This window comes from Sminthopsis crassicaudata, chromosome 2, assembly GCF_048593235.1.
Source record: "Sminthopsis crassicaudata isolate SCR6 chromosome 2, ASM4859323v1, whole genome shotgun sequence".
NCBI lineage: Eukaryota > Metazoa > Chordata > Mammalia > Dasyuromorphia > Dasyuridae > Sminthopsis > Sminthopsis crassicaudata.
This window is the reverse complement of record NC_133618.1, coordinates 673,830,132-673,843,389: the sequence shown is the minus strand read 5'-3', so window position 1 is coordinate 673,843,389 and position 13,258 is coordinate 673,830,132. Positions and strand designations below refer to the sequence as shown.

At 51.2% G+C, this 13,258-nt stretch overlaps 1 protein-coding gene across 4 annotated transcripts; it reads left to right on the top strand.

Moving 5' to 3' along the window:
• Positions 1-1,553: 1,553 nt before the first annotated feature.
• OAT (ornithine aminotransferase) lies at positions 1,554-13,091 on the top strand. 4 transcript variants are annotated; one of them, XM_074297113.1, is made up of 11 exons: positions 1,554-1,697; positions 2,109-2,160; positions 4,101-4,325; positions 5,059-5,283; positions 5,455-5,550; positions 7,403-7,530; positions 8,081-8,203; positions 9,207-9,335; positions 9,853-9,966; positions 11,124-11,268; positions 12,222-13,091. In XM_074297113.1, exons 3-11 carry the CDS (start codon positions 4,127-4,129, stop codon positions 12,380-12,382), a joined length of 1,320 nt encoding a protein of 439 aa, XP_074153214.1. In that variant the 5' UTR covers positions 1,554-1,697; positions 2,109-2,160; positions 4,101-4,126; the 3' UTR covers positions 12,383-13,091. The 4 variants fall into 4 exon arrangements, with proteins under 4 accessions (XP_074153214.1, XP_074153213.1, XP_074153215.1 ...); XM_074297112.1 differs by having other exon boundaries at positions 1,569-1,697; positions 11,124-11,319; positions 12,192-13,091; XM_074297114.1 differs by lacking the exon at positions 2,109-2,160 and having other exon boundaries at positions 1,633-1,718; positions 4,065-4,325.
• Positions 13,092-13,258: the final 167 nt, after the last annotated feature.

Here is a 13,258-nt window from a genome sequence, read left to right as displayed (position 1 = left end):
CGTCTTCCATCTTCTCTTGACTCTTGACCTCACAAAGTATGGAGGCGCCCGCCTTTCCTTTTGTGGGAGGAGGCCAGGGCACGATGGGATGGCCAGAATTCTTCCTTTCAAAGCGCTTTGGCTAGGGCTGGGAGACCCCGCATGGGCCCAAATGGCAGTAGAAGGACTCATGGGAAGACTGGGGGGAGGGGCTGTCACATTAATTCCGCTCCCTGCCTCCCACCCGTCTGCCCGGGGTGGGGGTGGGGCGGTTGAATAACCACTGGGAGCCGCCTGAGGGGCCAATCCTCTTATCTTACACAGGTGGGAACTGGGAGCTAGCCGCGGTCCCCAGGTCACAGAGAGGGGGTTATGGCTCCAGACCTAGGAAGCCGCGAGGAGCCCCCCTTTTCAGAAGTGAAGTAGCCCGGGGGCCACACGGGAGGGTCCTCAGGAGGGGGGCTGCCTCTGGTGAGTGCCTGGAGCGGGTCACGGAAGAGCTTCGAGGCAGAGGATCCATCCCTGGCCCTGGCAGGACCTTGGGCACCTTTCCCAGGTGTGAAATTAGCCGGAGGGACTAAAGGCGCCTGCAGATAGCGCACCGGCCTTCAATTCCACGATGCAACGGCCCCAGTATTTATTATGCACCTTCAGTGTGCACGGCCCAAACCCCCATAATTTCCAAGGTCGGCCTGAGAGGGGAGGCCCCAAGGCCCCCCCCCAGTGAGGAGCCCCACGGGATTTCGGGGGGGGGCTTTGGCCTCTTCTTGTATTCGGATCCTAGGCGGGCTATACAATGGGGCCCGGGGTCCGAGGCCCCTTCGCTCAGCTTCGGGCCGCCAGGATTCAGGGGCGGGTGCCCTGCAGCCCTGCTCGTCACCCACCTGGAGATCCGGAGGAAGGAGGCGCTCCATACCCCTCCCCCAGTAGGTGCCTCCCCTGTCTCTGCCGGCCTCAGTTTCCTTAAGTGTAAAACGGGGATCCCAGATGCAGGCGCTTAACACACGCTCGTTTCCTCCTCTCCCCAACAGAGTGTGTGTGTGTGTGTGTGTGTGTGTGTGTGTGTGGGGGGGGGGGGGGGAACGCGCGCGTGTGCACGGGATTATTGTGCGGGAGGCACTGGGATCTTTCTCTGCTGGCCCCAAAGCACTTATTAAACGCCTGCTGTGTGCCGGGCTCCGTCCGGGCCAGGCACAGAGGACACTGAGGACCAGCTTCCTCGCTCTAGAGAAGGGATCACAGTCTGAGGAGGAGCCCCCGGTCCGGATCCCAGCTTTTACCGAGGAGGAAACTGAGGCACTGCCTGGGCCGCCTCCCTAGCGGGCCCTGCCCCGGAGGCCCCGATGGGTGGGGCGCGGGGAGGGGCGGGAGCTCGGGGAGGGGCGGGGCCGAGGCGCCGGCGCGCGAGCTCGGCTTTCTGGGCCTGAGTTCTCCCAGAGCGCCGCTTTCGCGTAGATGCTGAGGGGGGGAGGGGGGAAGGGAAGTCTAGGGGACATTAGGATTTAGATGATGCTCGCGCAGCGGCGGCTCGGGAGGGGCGGGGAGAGCCCCGGGATTGGTGGAAATTCCGGCAGCGACCAATGGGCGGTGAGGGCGTGCGTGCGGGGGCGGGGCCTGGTGGGCGCTATAGGGCGGCCGTGACGTCGCGGAGCCGCTGAGTCGTCGCTGCTGCCGCAGGTGCCGCGTGTCGCCTCCGCCCAGCTGTGGCCGCCTGTCAGGTACGGGCCGGGGCCGGGGCGGCTGCCTCAGTTTCCCCTCCTCCGAGAAGCCGCGTGGGCCGCGTCACGGAGGAAAACTAAGGCTGCCGCGGCTGTCCGAGGGATGGAGGCCCGGGGGCGGGGCCGGGCCTCGGGCTCGCGGGAGCCGCCAGCAGTAAGCCCTGCCTGGGGGCCGCGGGGGACCATACCTTCCCTCGAGGCCTGGGCCGGGCCTCCCGTCCCCCCAAGCCCGAAGAGGCCTCTGCGGGCGGGATTGGAACCCAGGGCCTGGGACGCCGCCCATCCCCCGCCTGAGCAGTGCGTGCTCCAGAGAGAGCTTGGGAGCTGGGGCCGGGGTCTGACCTTGCGGCGGGGGCAGGGGCAGGCCATGGCCCCCCTCCCCCCAGGTCACTGATCCTTTTCCCTTTTCAGCTCAAGTCGGGGAAGTCCAGGACTTCGGTGTGAAAGCTCGTAGAGGGAGCCGGTGAGTGACCCGGGGCTTTTGAGGGGGTTCCTTCTTGGGAGAGCGAGGAAGATCCCGGGGTCCGACTCAGGCAGGAAACTGACCCGAGCCTGGGCCGGCCCCCAAGAGGAGCCCTCTCTAAAAACATTATGCGCAAAAATACTCAGCGTTGACCTTTAAAAGTTTTGTTTGAGTTTTCTTCTTCCCATGGCTGTGATGTGAGTTACGGGTGTACAAGCGTGCAAGGGATGTTCCTGCACAAGGTGTGATGCAAAAGAACGTGCACAGGTGCACACGCACAGGCAGAGATGCTTGCACACAAGGCATGATGGGAAAGTACTCACAGGCGTACACACAGGTGCACACACATGCACACAGGTACAAGAGATGTTTACCCAGGAGGCATGATGGGAAAGAGCACCCAAGTGTGCACACAGGTGCCCACTCCCCCCAGAAGAACCAAGCCCCCCCTCCCAGTCCATGGGCCCCTCAGAACTTGGGATCCTCTTCCATCTTGGTGGGTTCTTGGAGGCCGCCCTTATCCACATCCCTTTCTGTGTTTTGTCTCTGGCCCCGTGGTTAGTGATTGCCCGGTCGGGCATCGGAGGTAGGCCCCGGCCGGAGCCCTTGCCAGCTGAGAGGTCACTGGCACACTCTTTCCGGCCTCCTTGAAGTGGGGCTGCCGGAGGAAGGTTGGACTTTGGGTCAGCCTCTGGGGCCGGTGATGATCGGTGATTAAGTGTCTGGAAAGGGAAGACGCGGTTGTGGGTAAATGGGGCGTCCCCCTGCCGCGTGGCACACAGGGTTGTTTGTGCAGGAGCGACTCAGGCCGAGCTGTTGGCCCCGGCTCTCGGAAAGGCCCAGGAGGGGCTTCTGGGACGGCTGGCTTAACCAAGGCCCTCCTCGGCATCTCAGGCTGGGGCCCTCCTCTATGGTGGAGTTAAGGCACCTGAAAGGGATCGATCCTGAGGGCCGAGGCTGCTTAAGGATAAATGCTGAGTCAGGTGGGATCCTAGACTTGCCAGAACTTGCAGCATTTTAGCCCAGACTTTCTCCACCTTTGCATCTTTCCCATTAAGTCATCCCTGGTAATTTTTTAATGTAGAGATTGGAATTATCCTGTTCGGTTTAAAAAGGCTAAACATTAATCACATTCTGTGAGCCGGGTTGATTTTCTTGGGTATTAAGAGGTTGAGAGTCAGGCTGTGCTTGTCAGATGTACTGGACACGTCGGGCTGACCAAACCCCAGCCCGCAGTGGGGGCGTGGGGAGGTGCTGGGGGGGCCGGGCTCACCGGAGCCAATCACTGGGGAGCAGGAGCTGATGCCGCTTGCCCAGGGGGTTGATGTTTAGCTAGAATCTGGACTTTTCCTCAGGGAAGGTTGACCCCCAAGAAGCTGATGTTTTCTAGTCCCACCGCCAGCCCTCAGCCTGCAGAGCTTCGCTTGGTATCGTGGTGAATATTCACCGTTGGTGAAGAGGGATTAAAGAACCTAGAATTTGATCTCACCCCTCTTTCAGTTTTTTGTCCCATGGTACAGAGATGAAGCTGAGAGGGTCTCATTGACTGTCCAGGAGTCTCACCCAGAGGTGATGGGGATGGATGTGTTGGAGAGACCCCAAAGGGGCAAGGATTTGTTGAAATATGAGCAAACCATTCTTTGTGGAAGCCTCTTCCACAAGCTTTTCTGACATGATTCACGTGGAGGCAGATGGTTCCTTGTGAGCCTCATCCCTCTGTTTGGTGAAATTGAGAGTAGCTTTTCACCGAGCGGTTTCCCCTTTGTCATCTGAAGTCTGGAGGGCTTCCCAAAGCTCCCCGTGTCCTGTCTCTGGAGGAGCAGCCCCCCTTCCAAGGAGCTCCTCCGATGCCCAGGATTTACCAAGTTAAAGCTGCCATGTAGCACCTCCTAGGCTTCTGGTAGTGGCCAGTGGCCGTTAATGGCTTCTTTTCTCCCTAGGTGAGTCTGATCTCCTGAGACAGAAGATGTTTTCCAAACTAGCCAGCCAGAGGACCCTTTCTCTGTTTTGCCGCGGTGTTCATTCTTCAGCGATTCCAACTGCATCCGTCTCAACCAAAAAAGTCACCCGGGGCCCTCTGTCCTCAGAGCAGATCTATGAACGAGAAGCCAAGTATGGCGCCCACAACTACCATCCTTTACCTGTAGCCCTGGAAAGAGGAAAAGGTACGTGTTGATGTCCTTTTGATTGTCCCTTTGGGGACAGCTCATGTGAGTTATTGAAAATAAGAGACATGTGCCCCGCCTCCAGGTGGCAGGTGGGGCCCTGGGAATTCATTTGAAGCCCCGCCAAGGTTCCATCATTGGACTCTGGGCAAACTGGTTAGATTGCTGAGTTTTGTTCACCCTCCTCAGGAGGCTTTTTGGCTTTTTAGTGGAAGTAGAATTTTAGCCCAAAAGCTCCACATCTGTGCCCATTTCCAGTAAAGGAATAAGTGACCTATTGTACCTGTCTCTCTGTTTTGGCTTGCTGTTCCGGCCTTGTGTTCTGGTCAGTGCTGGCTCTGGCCTTGTTTGGCCCAAGACCATCCTGGGGGGGGGTGGAGCTTCTGTGCCTCCCTGGGAGAGGCCAGGGGGAGGGCCAAAGGCACCCTATGACACAGCCTCAGTACATTTCTTTTTCAATGTAAGAGACTAGCTTCCTTGCCCAGAACATGCCTGTTCTGTAAAAAGAAATGCACTTTTGGTTGTGTATCAGTGTGAGTGCTGATAACTGCTGTTCTGCCCATAAGTTTGGTGCTTTGTCATCTTAGGAACAGTAGATCAACAAGCCCACTTGGCTTTTATATCTGTTTAACTTTGAGACAAATTCGTCACACGTGTTTTAAGGCTCCAGTCTAGCTAAAACCGAACTTAGTGCCATAATTGGGTCGCCTTTTAAAGAGACTTCTCTTTTCAGGTATTTATGTATGGGACGTGGAAGGCAGAAAATACTTTGATTTCCTGAGTGCCTACAGTGCTGTGAACCAAGGACATTGCCATCCCAAAATTGTGGATGCCCTGAAGACTCAAGTTGATAAATTAACCCTAACTTCCAGAGCTTTTTACAACGATGTACTTGGTGAATATGAAGAGTATGTCACGAAGTTGTTCAACTACAACAAAGTGTTGCCCATGAATACAGGTAAAACCTTTCGCTCGGGAAGAAGGTTCGCTGTGTTCACATATCAAGGAGATGTAGCAGAGTTTTATGATGTGAAAGAGTTAATTTAAATTTTTTGGTTTTGGCTGGATTGAATGAGGAACTTAATGAAAACTTTTTTTTTTTTTTTTTTTTTTTTCAACCTATGGTAAGGAGTGGAAGCTGGAGAAACTGCCTGCAAATTAGCTCGAAGATGGGCATATACCGTCAAAGGTATTCCCAAGTACAAAGCCAAGATTATTTTTGCAGGTATGTAAAGCTTGGTCTTTATTAGGGCCGTGGTTGGGAACAGTGATTTTCATAAATCCTGAAATGTCTTCCTGGTAAATATTTGGCAAATTCCCCGTCATTACCAGGTGATTGTGGGCCTATCCTAGATGCTGAGTGGATTTGAATACCTCATTTACAACCATTTCCCCAAATAAGTCAAACTTCATAAGTTACGAATTTTATAATATGAATTTATAAATATTATGCATTTATAATATGAATGAGTTATGAATTTTATAATACAAATTTATAAATATTATGAATTTATAATATGAATAAGTTATGAGTTTTATAAGCTTTATGAGCCAACTTCACTTCGAGAACATTTCTTAAGTTTTCTACTTCAACGGATGACTGGATAATTTTTATTAAGACCAAAAATTTTTATTAGAACCAAATTCTAATTTTTATTAGAAGAGCCATAACTTTTTTTTCTTTTTTTCTTTATTAAAGTTTTTTCTTTTTCTTTTTTTTTTTTAAATTATAGCTTTTTACAAGACATATGCATGGGTAATTTTTCAGCATTCCAACTTTTCCCCTCCTTCCCCTGATCCCCTCCCCTAGATGGCAGGCAGACCAATACATGTTAAATATTTAAAGTATATGTTAAACACTATACACACACACACCCATTGCAAAACCTTGTGTTCCAATTTATTCCTCCTTTCCCCCACACCCTCCCCCAGACGACAGTCCAATATATGTTGAACATAATAGAAATATATGCATAACTTTTTTTATCCAGTTCTAGAAAGTATATGTATTAGTAGAAGAAATTATATTTATGAATGTCCCATCTTTTTTTAACTCCCTTGTAAATTGTTTTTTTGTTCTCTGTGTCCCTTTTTTACTTTATTTTTCTCCCCTTTCACAACCCTAATCCCCAATCAAATTATAGTTAAGAAAATATATTTATGTATACATATGTAGATATATACATACACATATATACACACACATACCCTGCTTCTCTCCCTCATATCTCCCCACATCCTTCCAGATATCTTCTCTATTCTTGCTGACTCTTTGCTTGAATTCTGCTCCATATTTTGCCTTGGTAATACTTAACCTCCTCCCCCCACCCATGGATCCCTTCTCTCACTCTTTACTTCTGTCCCCCCCCCCTCATTTCCTTATAAATTTTGGAGGATGCTGTACCCTTCATGGTATATGCAGTGGTCCCGATGTGAGTAGGTTTTCAGAACCCCAAGCCCTTCTCCCCCTCTTATGCTTCTGTGTCTATTAGAAGAGTCATAACTTTGACAGAATTCAGTAATTAGCCACAGTAGTAAACTTGATGACTCTTAAAACTGGATATCAAATGAATCCTGGCTTTTCATACAGCAAGAAGCCAATGGGTTTGAGTGCGTTAGGCCTTGTGCAGCTGGTGCAGCATTGAGCTGAGGGTCCAGGATAAGCCTTGGCCCTTTGCTTTGGGTTCCCCATGTTTCTGTCAAGGTTGTTGAGAAGCGCAGAGCTTCCTACACTGAATTTTCTCGACTCCTTTGGTGGTAAATACTAGATGCCAATGACAAGAACAAATTTCTTCTGTTTGGAAAAGCTAGCCATTAATTACTGAGCTTGACTTTTGAGATTATTTATCAGCTGTTTATCGGTATTCAAATATTAGGTTGTTGATTTTTTTAAACTTTGACTCTCAATGAAGTCCAGATCAATTCTGATGGTAAATCTGAATTTGGATGTGGTTATTTTATGGAGACTCTGCAGTCTATAAAGTTCAGAATGGGACGATTTGGGGGGCCGGGGGGATTGTCTTGTACTATATGTGTTTGGAGCTGGTTGCCAACGATAGGTTCTGTTTTCTTTACAGCTGGCAATTTCTGGGGTCGAACAATCACTGCTATCTCTAGTTCTACCGACCCAATGAGTTATGATGGCTTTGGGCCCTTTATGCCAGGCTTTGAGATCATCCCCTACAATGACCTACCAGCCCTCGAGGTACTTCTGCTTCTTGCTGCTCCTTCTGGGTCCAGGGCCTTTGTAGTCTGAAATGCTCATGTCATTGTGGGCAGAGGGGCAGGGAGTTTTCGGGAGGGGGCCAGCTCCTTGGCAGTTTTTGGGGCAGCGAGACCTCTAAATTGTTGGCCAAGATTGGGGCTTTGAGCTTGGCCCTTTAGATAGCAACACAAGGAGGCTCTTGCCTTCCCAGTTCCTCGTGGCAGTCTGTGGTATCAGGAGCAGACAGGCCCTAGGAGACTGGGGAAGGGAGAAGGGGAGAGCTTTTGCATGTGGTTCTTTTGTGAATCACGGACAGCACCTGTTACCCAGAATCTAACTGAGGTAGGGCTGTCCCAAAGGGCAACCTTTGTGGCTCACAGAAACTGTACCTTGGTGCCCTTCAGCCAAATTATTAGAGAGAGAAGAGGAGAGTTTTCTCCGAAATCCTCAGGAGAATACTGGATTTACAAATAGCTGTTCAGGAAGATGGGCCTGCCCCGATTTTTATCAGTCTCACTGATTCTCCCTCCTTTCCTTCCTCCCCGGCTAGCGTGCCCTCCAGGATCCCAATGTGGCTGCTTTCATGGTGGAGCCCATTCAGGGGGAAGCCGGCGTCATTGTGCCCGATCCGGGCTACCTCTCAGGAGTGAGAGAGCTCTGCACCAAGTTCCAGGTAAAGAATGGTGAGGGGTCGGCCCCAAGAGCTCTAGAGCTGGGGCTCAGGGCAGTAGTCTGGAGCCATGGCCAAGCTGCTCAGCTTCCTTGCCCAGAGCAAAGGCTGGCTGCAGATTCCTTGGAAAGCTCTCTCTTGGAAAGTCTGAGGTCCCCCCCACGTGAGGGGCATTTGGGGGGCTGTAGGGGCTTAGGCTTAGCTTGCCTCTCCTTTCCTCCTTTGCTAATGGATTACTTAGGGCTTCAAAATAGCTTTGCTCCTAAGAGGGTGTGATCAGCCAATCCTGGGGTGAGGAGGAGGAGGAGGCTGGGTCTTCCCTCCAGCAGCCCCATCCCTCAACCCATTGACTCTTCCCTCCAAGCTCATCATTACATTCTTAGACTGTAACTGGTTCTGCCATCCCTAATAATTGAGCATCTCCGAAGGCCTGGGAGAAGGTCCTTTGGTAAACAGGGAGAGAACTTGTCATTCTGCAAAACTTCCTGGAGACTGCTGGAAAAAGGCAGTTTGGCAGAATCCATCAGATCAAAATGATTGAGTAATCACAATAATCCCTTATCTTTACTGATCCTTCCTACAGCTTATTTGGTGTAGGATTTGCTTTCTTGTCACCAAAGCTAGAGGAAGTTCTTAGCCAAACAAAGATTAGAGATTATCATCCCAGATAAAAAGGACAATCACAGCTTTTATGGGGACAATCCTTGAAGGAACTGAATGGATGTAGTTCCTTGAGATCCAGAGACATTTGGTACTAATTGACATTTGATGTTTGAGGGGATGTGCGTCTGCCAGCAAGTTGGAAGGGCTGATCCCCAGTGGGCCTGCTGTGCCATGTCTGGTCAGATCCTTTTGAAGGCTGGCTCTCTATTTGCTAGCTCTCCCCCTTGCCTGAGGACCCTGGGAAGTACTGGGGGGCTCTTGCTGTGTTGAACTGCTGATATACTGGGCTTGGTGTGGGGGTCCTCGGGTTTCCATAATGGACGCAGATGTGCTTTCCTCTTAGGTTCTCTTCATTGCTGATGAAATACAGACGGGATTAGCCAGAACTGGGAAGTGGCTGGCTGTGGATCATGAAAATGTCAACCCTGATGTCGTCCTCCTCGGAAAGGCCCTTTCTGGAGGCTTGTACCCTGTACGCTCCCCCTCCCTCCTTGTGCACTAAAAGCAAGTCAGCAGATTAAGGGACGACAAAGCCCTTCAGTTCAGCCGTGTCCGTGCAGGCGCGCTACTCCCCCCACAGGCGAGCAGCTGTGTCCTTTGCAGTCAGTAGTGAAATCTGAATTTAGCATAGACATTCAGGAGCTTCGTGGGGCTGCGCTGTGTAGCTTGTTTCATTGGAGGAAAGGATGGATCGGATGGTGGGGAGATAGGGAGTTTCCAGACGGAATGAGTGATTCCTGGCCATTCTTTCAGGGGCCCTGATGACTTTGGAAGTTAAATGTTCGCGATCTAGATTGGCTGTCGGGCGGGAAGGAGGGTGGCTTCTGCAGACCCTTCCTCCTCCTCCAGTCATCCTGTAAATTGGGGGGAAGGCGAGGGATCTTGTCCAAAAGATGCTCGTCCACCAGTCCAGTGGAAAGGCCTTGGGTTGGACACACCTGCCACGCTGGGTAGAAGAGTCCTGAGGATGCCCTTTTCTTTCCTGCCAGGTGTCGGCTGTGCTGTGTGATGATGAAATCATGCTGACCATTAAGCCAGGGGAACATGGGTCAACCTACGGTGGCAATCCTCTGGCCTGCCGGGTGGCCATCGCCTCCTTGGAGGTACGAGCGCCCCACGGGCTTCCTCTGTCACCCCTGCTGGCGGTGTCTGAAGTACAAGGATCTTAAAGGAGTTAAAATTCCAGTAATAGAAAACTTCTGTAAGGGGGAGGTAGAGTGTGGCGGCCCCTGAGGAGCCCTCGACCTGAGAGGGAACCTTGGGGAAGCTCCTGAGGGCCTTGGGCCGGGGCTCAGTCCAAGGGCAGAGTCGCGTCCCCTCCATTTCCTTATATCCCTTTAGTCTGGCTTAGCTGGGCAGCCTGGCACACACGCCTGCCATGTCATGTGCCAAGGAGCAGGCACTGCCAGGGCCAGGCCAGAGGCTCTGATTTGTCCTGATGGTGCCAGGAAGGGGGTGAGAGGAGGCTCCTTTGGGAATGTTGGCCTTCCTTCTACAGACATTATGTGCCAGGTGAGGCAGCCATGGGCAGGGCCCGCCAGGGCCTGCTCCTTGCCTCCTAAAGCCCAGAGTTTGCATTGGTTTAGTTCATCTTGTGATCATTCATTCACTTGTGTTCTACTCCTTGGGATCCTTTGGAGGCTTTCTTGGCAAAGATACAGGGGTTTGCCTCCTTCATTTATACAGACGGGGAAACAGAGGTCAGGCAAGCAGAATGAGTCATTGCCCAGGTCCACAGCGCTAGTGAGGGTCTGAGGCTGGATCTGGACTCAGGAAAGATGAGTGTTCTTGACTCCAACGTGGCGGATGGCCCCTTCGCTGTTCCCACCAACCAATCCAGAGTAAAACTTGGATAAACGCATCAGCCAAGGGTGTGCAGGGAGAGGGCCTTGTATGTAGCCTGGAGAGGTGGATCTCCAGGGTCTGTGGGCTGTAAATGAAGGCGGGACCAAGGGAAGGCAGGTTATACAGCATGAGCAAGATTTAGGAAGAGCAGGCCTGTGGTAAGGATGATCCCTGGAGGAAGAGTTGGGGAGGCTGGGCGCTGAAGCATCTTGGGGAAGGACTGCCGAGGGGGCACTCCCTTTGGTTGCTGCTTAGAGTGGCAGAATGTGGGGGCCGGACTTGAGGCTGGGGGGCAGGGAGCTGGCCGCCTTCCTCCTGGTCCTTCCTGTCCCTCTCTGTCTTGTCGTCTTTCCCATGAAAACTCTATAAAAGTCTCGGCCCCAATTTTCTCTCTCTGTGTGTTTGCTTTTTAAAGGTTTTGGAAGAGGAGAACCTGGCTGAGAACGCAGAGGCCATGGGCAACATCCTGAGGAGAGAGCTGATGAAGCTGCCGTCCAACATCGTGACTGCCGTGAGGGGAAAAGGCTTGCTTAATGCCATCGTCATCCGAGAGACCAAAGGTAGGGGGCTAGGGACTGGGGGTGGGGGCCTGCCAACACTCGGGCTTAGCCGTGGATTTCTTAAGTTTGGCAGCACTTGAATGAACATAGCCTGTCCTCCCCCCCAATAAGTGCTGTCCCTTAAATGTTGGTATAAAGTCCTCAGACTGGCTCCTTGGGGGAGGGCTGCTGAGCCTTAAAGTTTCTCGCTAAACCTGTTTTATCAACGTTTGTGACAAGTCCTGAGAGAGGCTGTGCTATTCAGTCATTTGGGCTCAGAACTTTTTCAGGAGAGAATTCTGCTGCTGCCTTGTCTTGTCCTTTTTTAAGTGCTGTCATCTTGTTTTTATATAGCACTGTTTCTTTCTTTTTTCTTTTTCTTTTTCTTTTTCTTTTTTTTTTTTTTGCTAAGGCAATTGGGTTAAGTGACTTGCCCAGGAAGTGTTAAGTGTTGGAAGCTAGATTTGAACTCAGGTCCTCCTGATTTCAGAGCTGGTGCTCTAACCACTGTGCCACCTAGCTGGCCCAATGTTGCATTCTTAAAAACACACTTTCATCTCTCTTTCTTACTAGTTTCAACAATCTAGCATCTAAACCATGTGAAAGAGAAGTTTTAACGCTAAAATTTGCTAATCTGAGCATGAGGGTGGGGATGTGCATCCCCACAAAAGCGAGGGTTGACGGTGGTCTGGGCCCCCAGTTTGTGCTGCCTGTGTCAGAGCGGTCCAGCCTCCTTTTGTGGGCCTTGGGCCTTGGGTGATCTGTTGCTTTTTAAGGTGCCTGGGCTCTGAGGGTGCCAGCCGGCTGCCCCACAGGCAAGGGTGTAGAGGGTGTGGTTCACCTTTGAGATGGGGCGGTTTCTGTGTCAGATCTATCTCCCTCCTGAGCGGTCCTTTGGAGCAGGGCTGACTTTGTTCCCTGAGACCATAAATTCTCGCAGATAGCGGGGCTAACAGCCCTTGTTTTCTCTGCAGATTGTGACGCTTGGAAAGTCTGTCTGAGACTCCGGGACAATGGCCTTCTGGCCAAACCCACCCACGGGCATATTATCAGGCTGGCCCCGCCGCTGGTGATCAAGGAGGATGAGATCCGGGAGGCCGTGGAAATTATCAACAAGACCATTCTGTCTTTCTGAAGCTGTTTGCTTCCGTGTCCCTCGCTGGCTCAAGGCAGGTGATGCATTTAGGAGCTCGAAAGCCTCTGCGCTCAGGGCGAGCACGATCCACTCCCACATTCATGTGTCTGTCTATAAGAACTTTTTTTTTTACGCAGTTCATCTAGAGTAGAACAAAAATTAAATCATCTGCAGTTTGCTATGTTTATTGTAACTTGAGATTAACTATATTGTTATCTTTCTAAGCTAAATAACCTGACTTGTATTTGTGTGTATGAGTGTGTGTGTGTGTGTGTGTATGTGTGTGTGTTGACAATTACTGGAAGTATTGGCCACCAAGTCCCAAACGTTTGCATAGTTTAACCTTTTGTAGAAAGGGGACCCCAAAACTTTTGTATCTGAAACATTTAACTCCAGGGGGATGAAATGGAAGATTTGCCTCATGTTTAAAGTGGATCAGGAAAGTCCGGTCACGGCTCCTTCTTCCGATGTTAAGACGGAATGTCAGGAGGTGGCTCGAATGCCAGGGCGAGCGGGCGTGGAGCTGACTTGGCTCGGAAGACGTGTGAACGTGTGTGTCCTTGCTTGACATTCCCATCTCTTTATTTTTGTGTTTGTCTTTTTTAAAGCATTGTGGGAAATGGCCAGTGTATTGTGCCATTTTAAAGCTTGTAGCCTTCTCTGAAGCTTCAAAATTATGTTTAAATAAATAAACAAAAGCTTTATTTAATATTGTCTGTACCTCTTAGATTTGTTTGGCTTGAAAGCCCTGTGCCCAGTGAGCCTCCGAGCATCCTAGGATGGACAAGGTGGGACCACCCAGCACTCTTAGTGCATCCACATCAAATGGTGGAACAAGAGCAGGGGCTTCCCAGTGATCCTCTTGTCTGAGTTCTT

What these genes read in the sequence shown, in the direction of transcription:
- OAT (XM_074297112.1), top strand. Translation starts at nt 4,127, where the DNA reads ATGTTTTCCAAACTAGCCAGCCAGAGGACCCTTTCTCTGTTTTGCCGC. An exon ending in AGCTCTGCACCAAGTTCCAG is followed by an intron (nt 8,204 to 9,206) that starts GTAAAGAATGGT and finishes CTTTCCTCTTAG; the next exon opens with GTTCTCTTCATTGCTGATGA. An exon ending in TGGCCATCGCCTCCTTGGAG is followed by an intron (nt 9,967 to 11,123) that starts GTACGAGCGCCC and finishes TGCTTTTTAAAG; the next exon opens with GTTTTGGAAGAGGAGAACCT.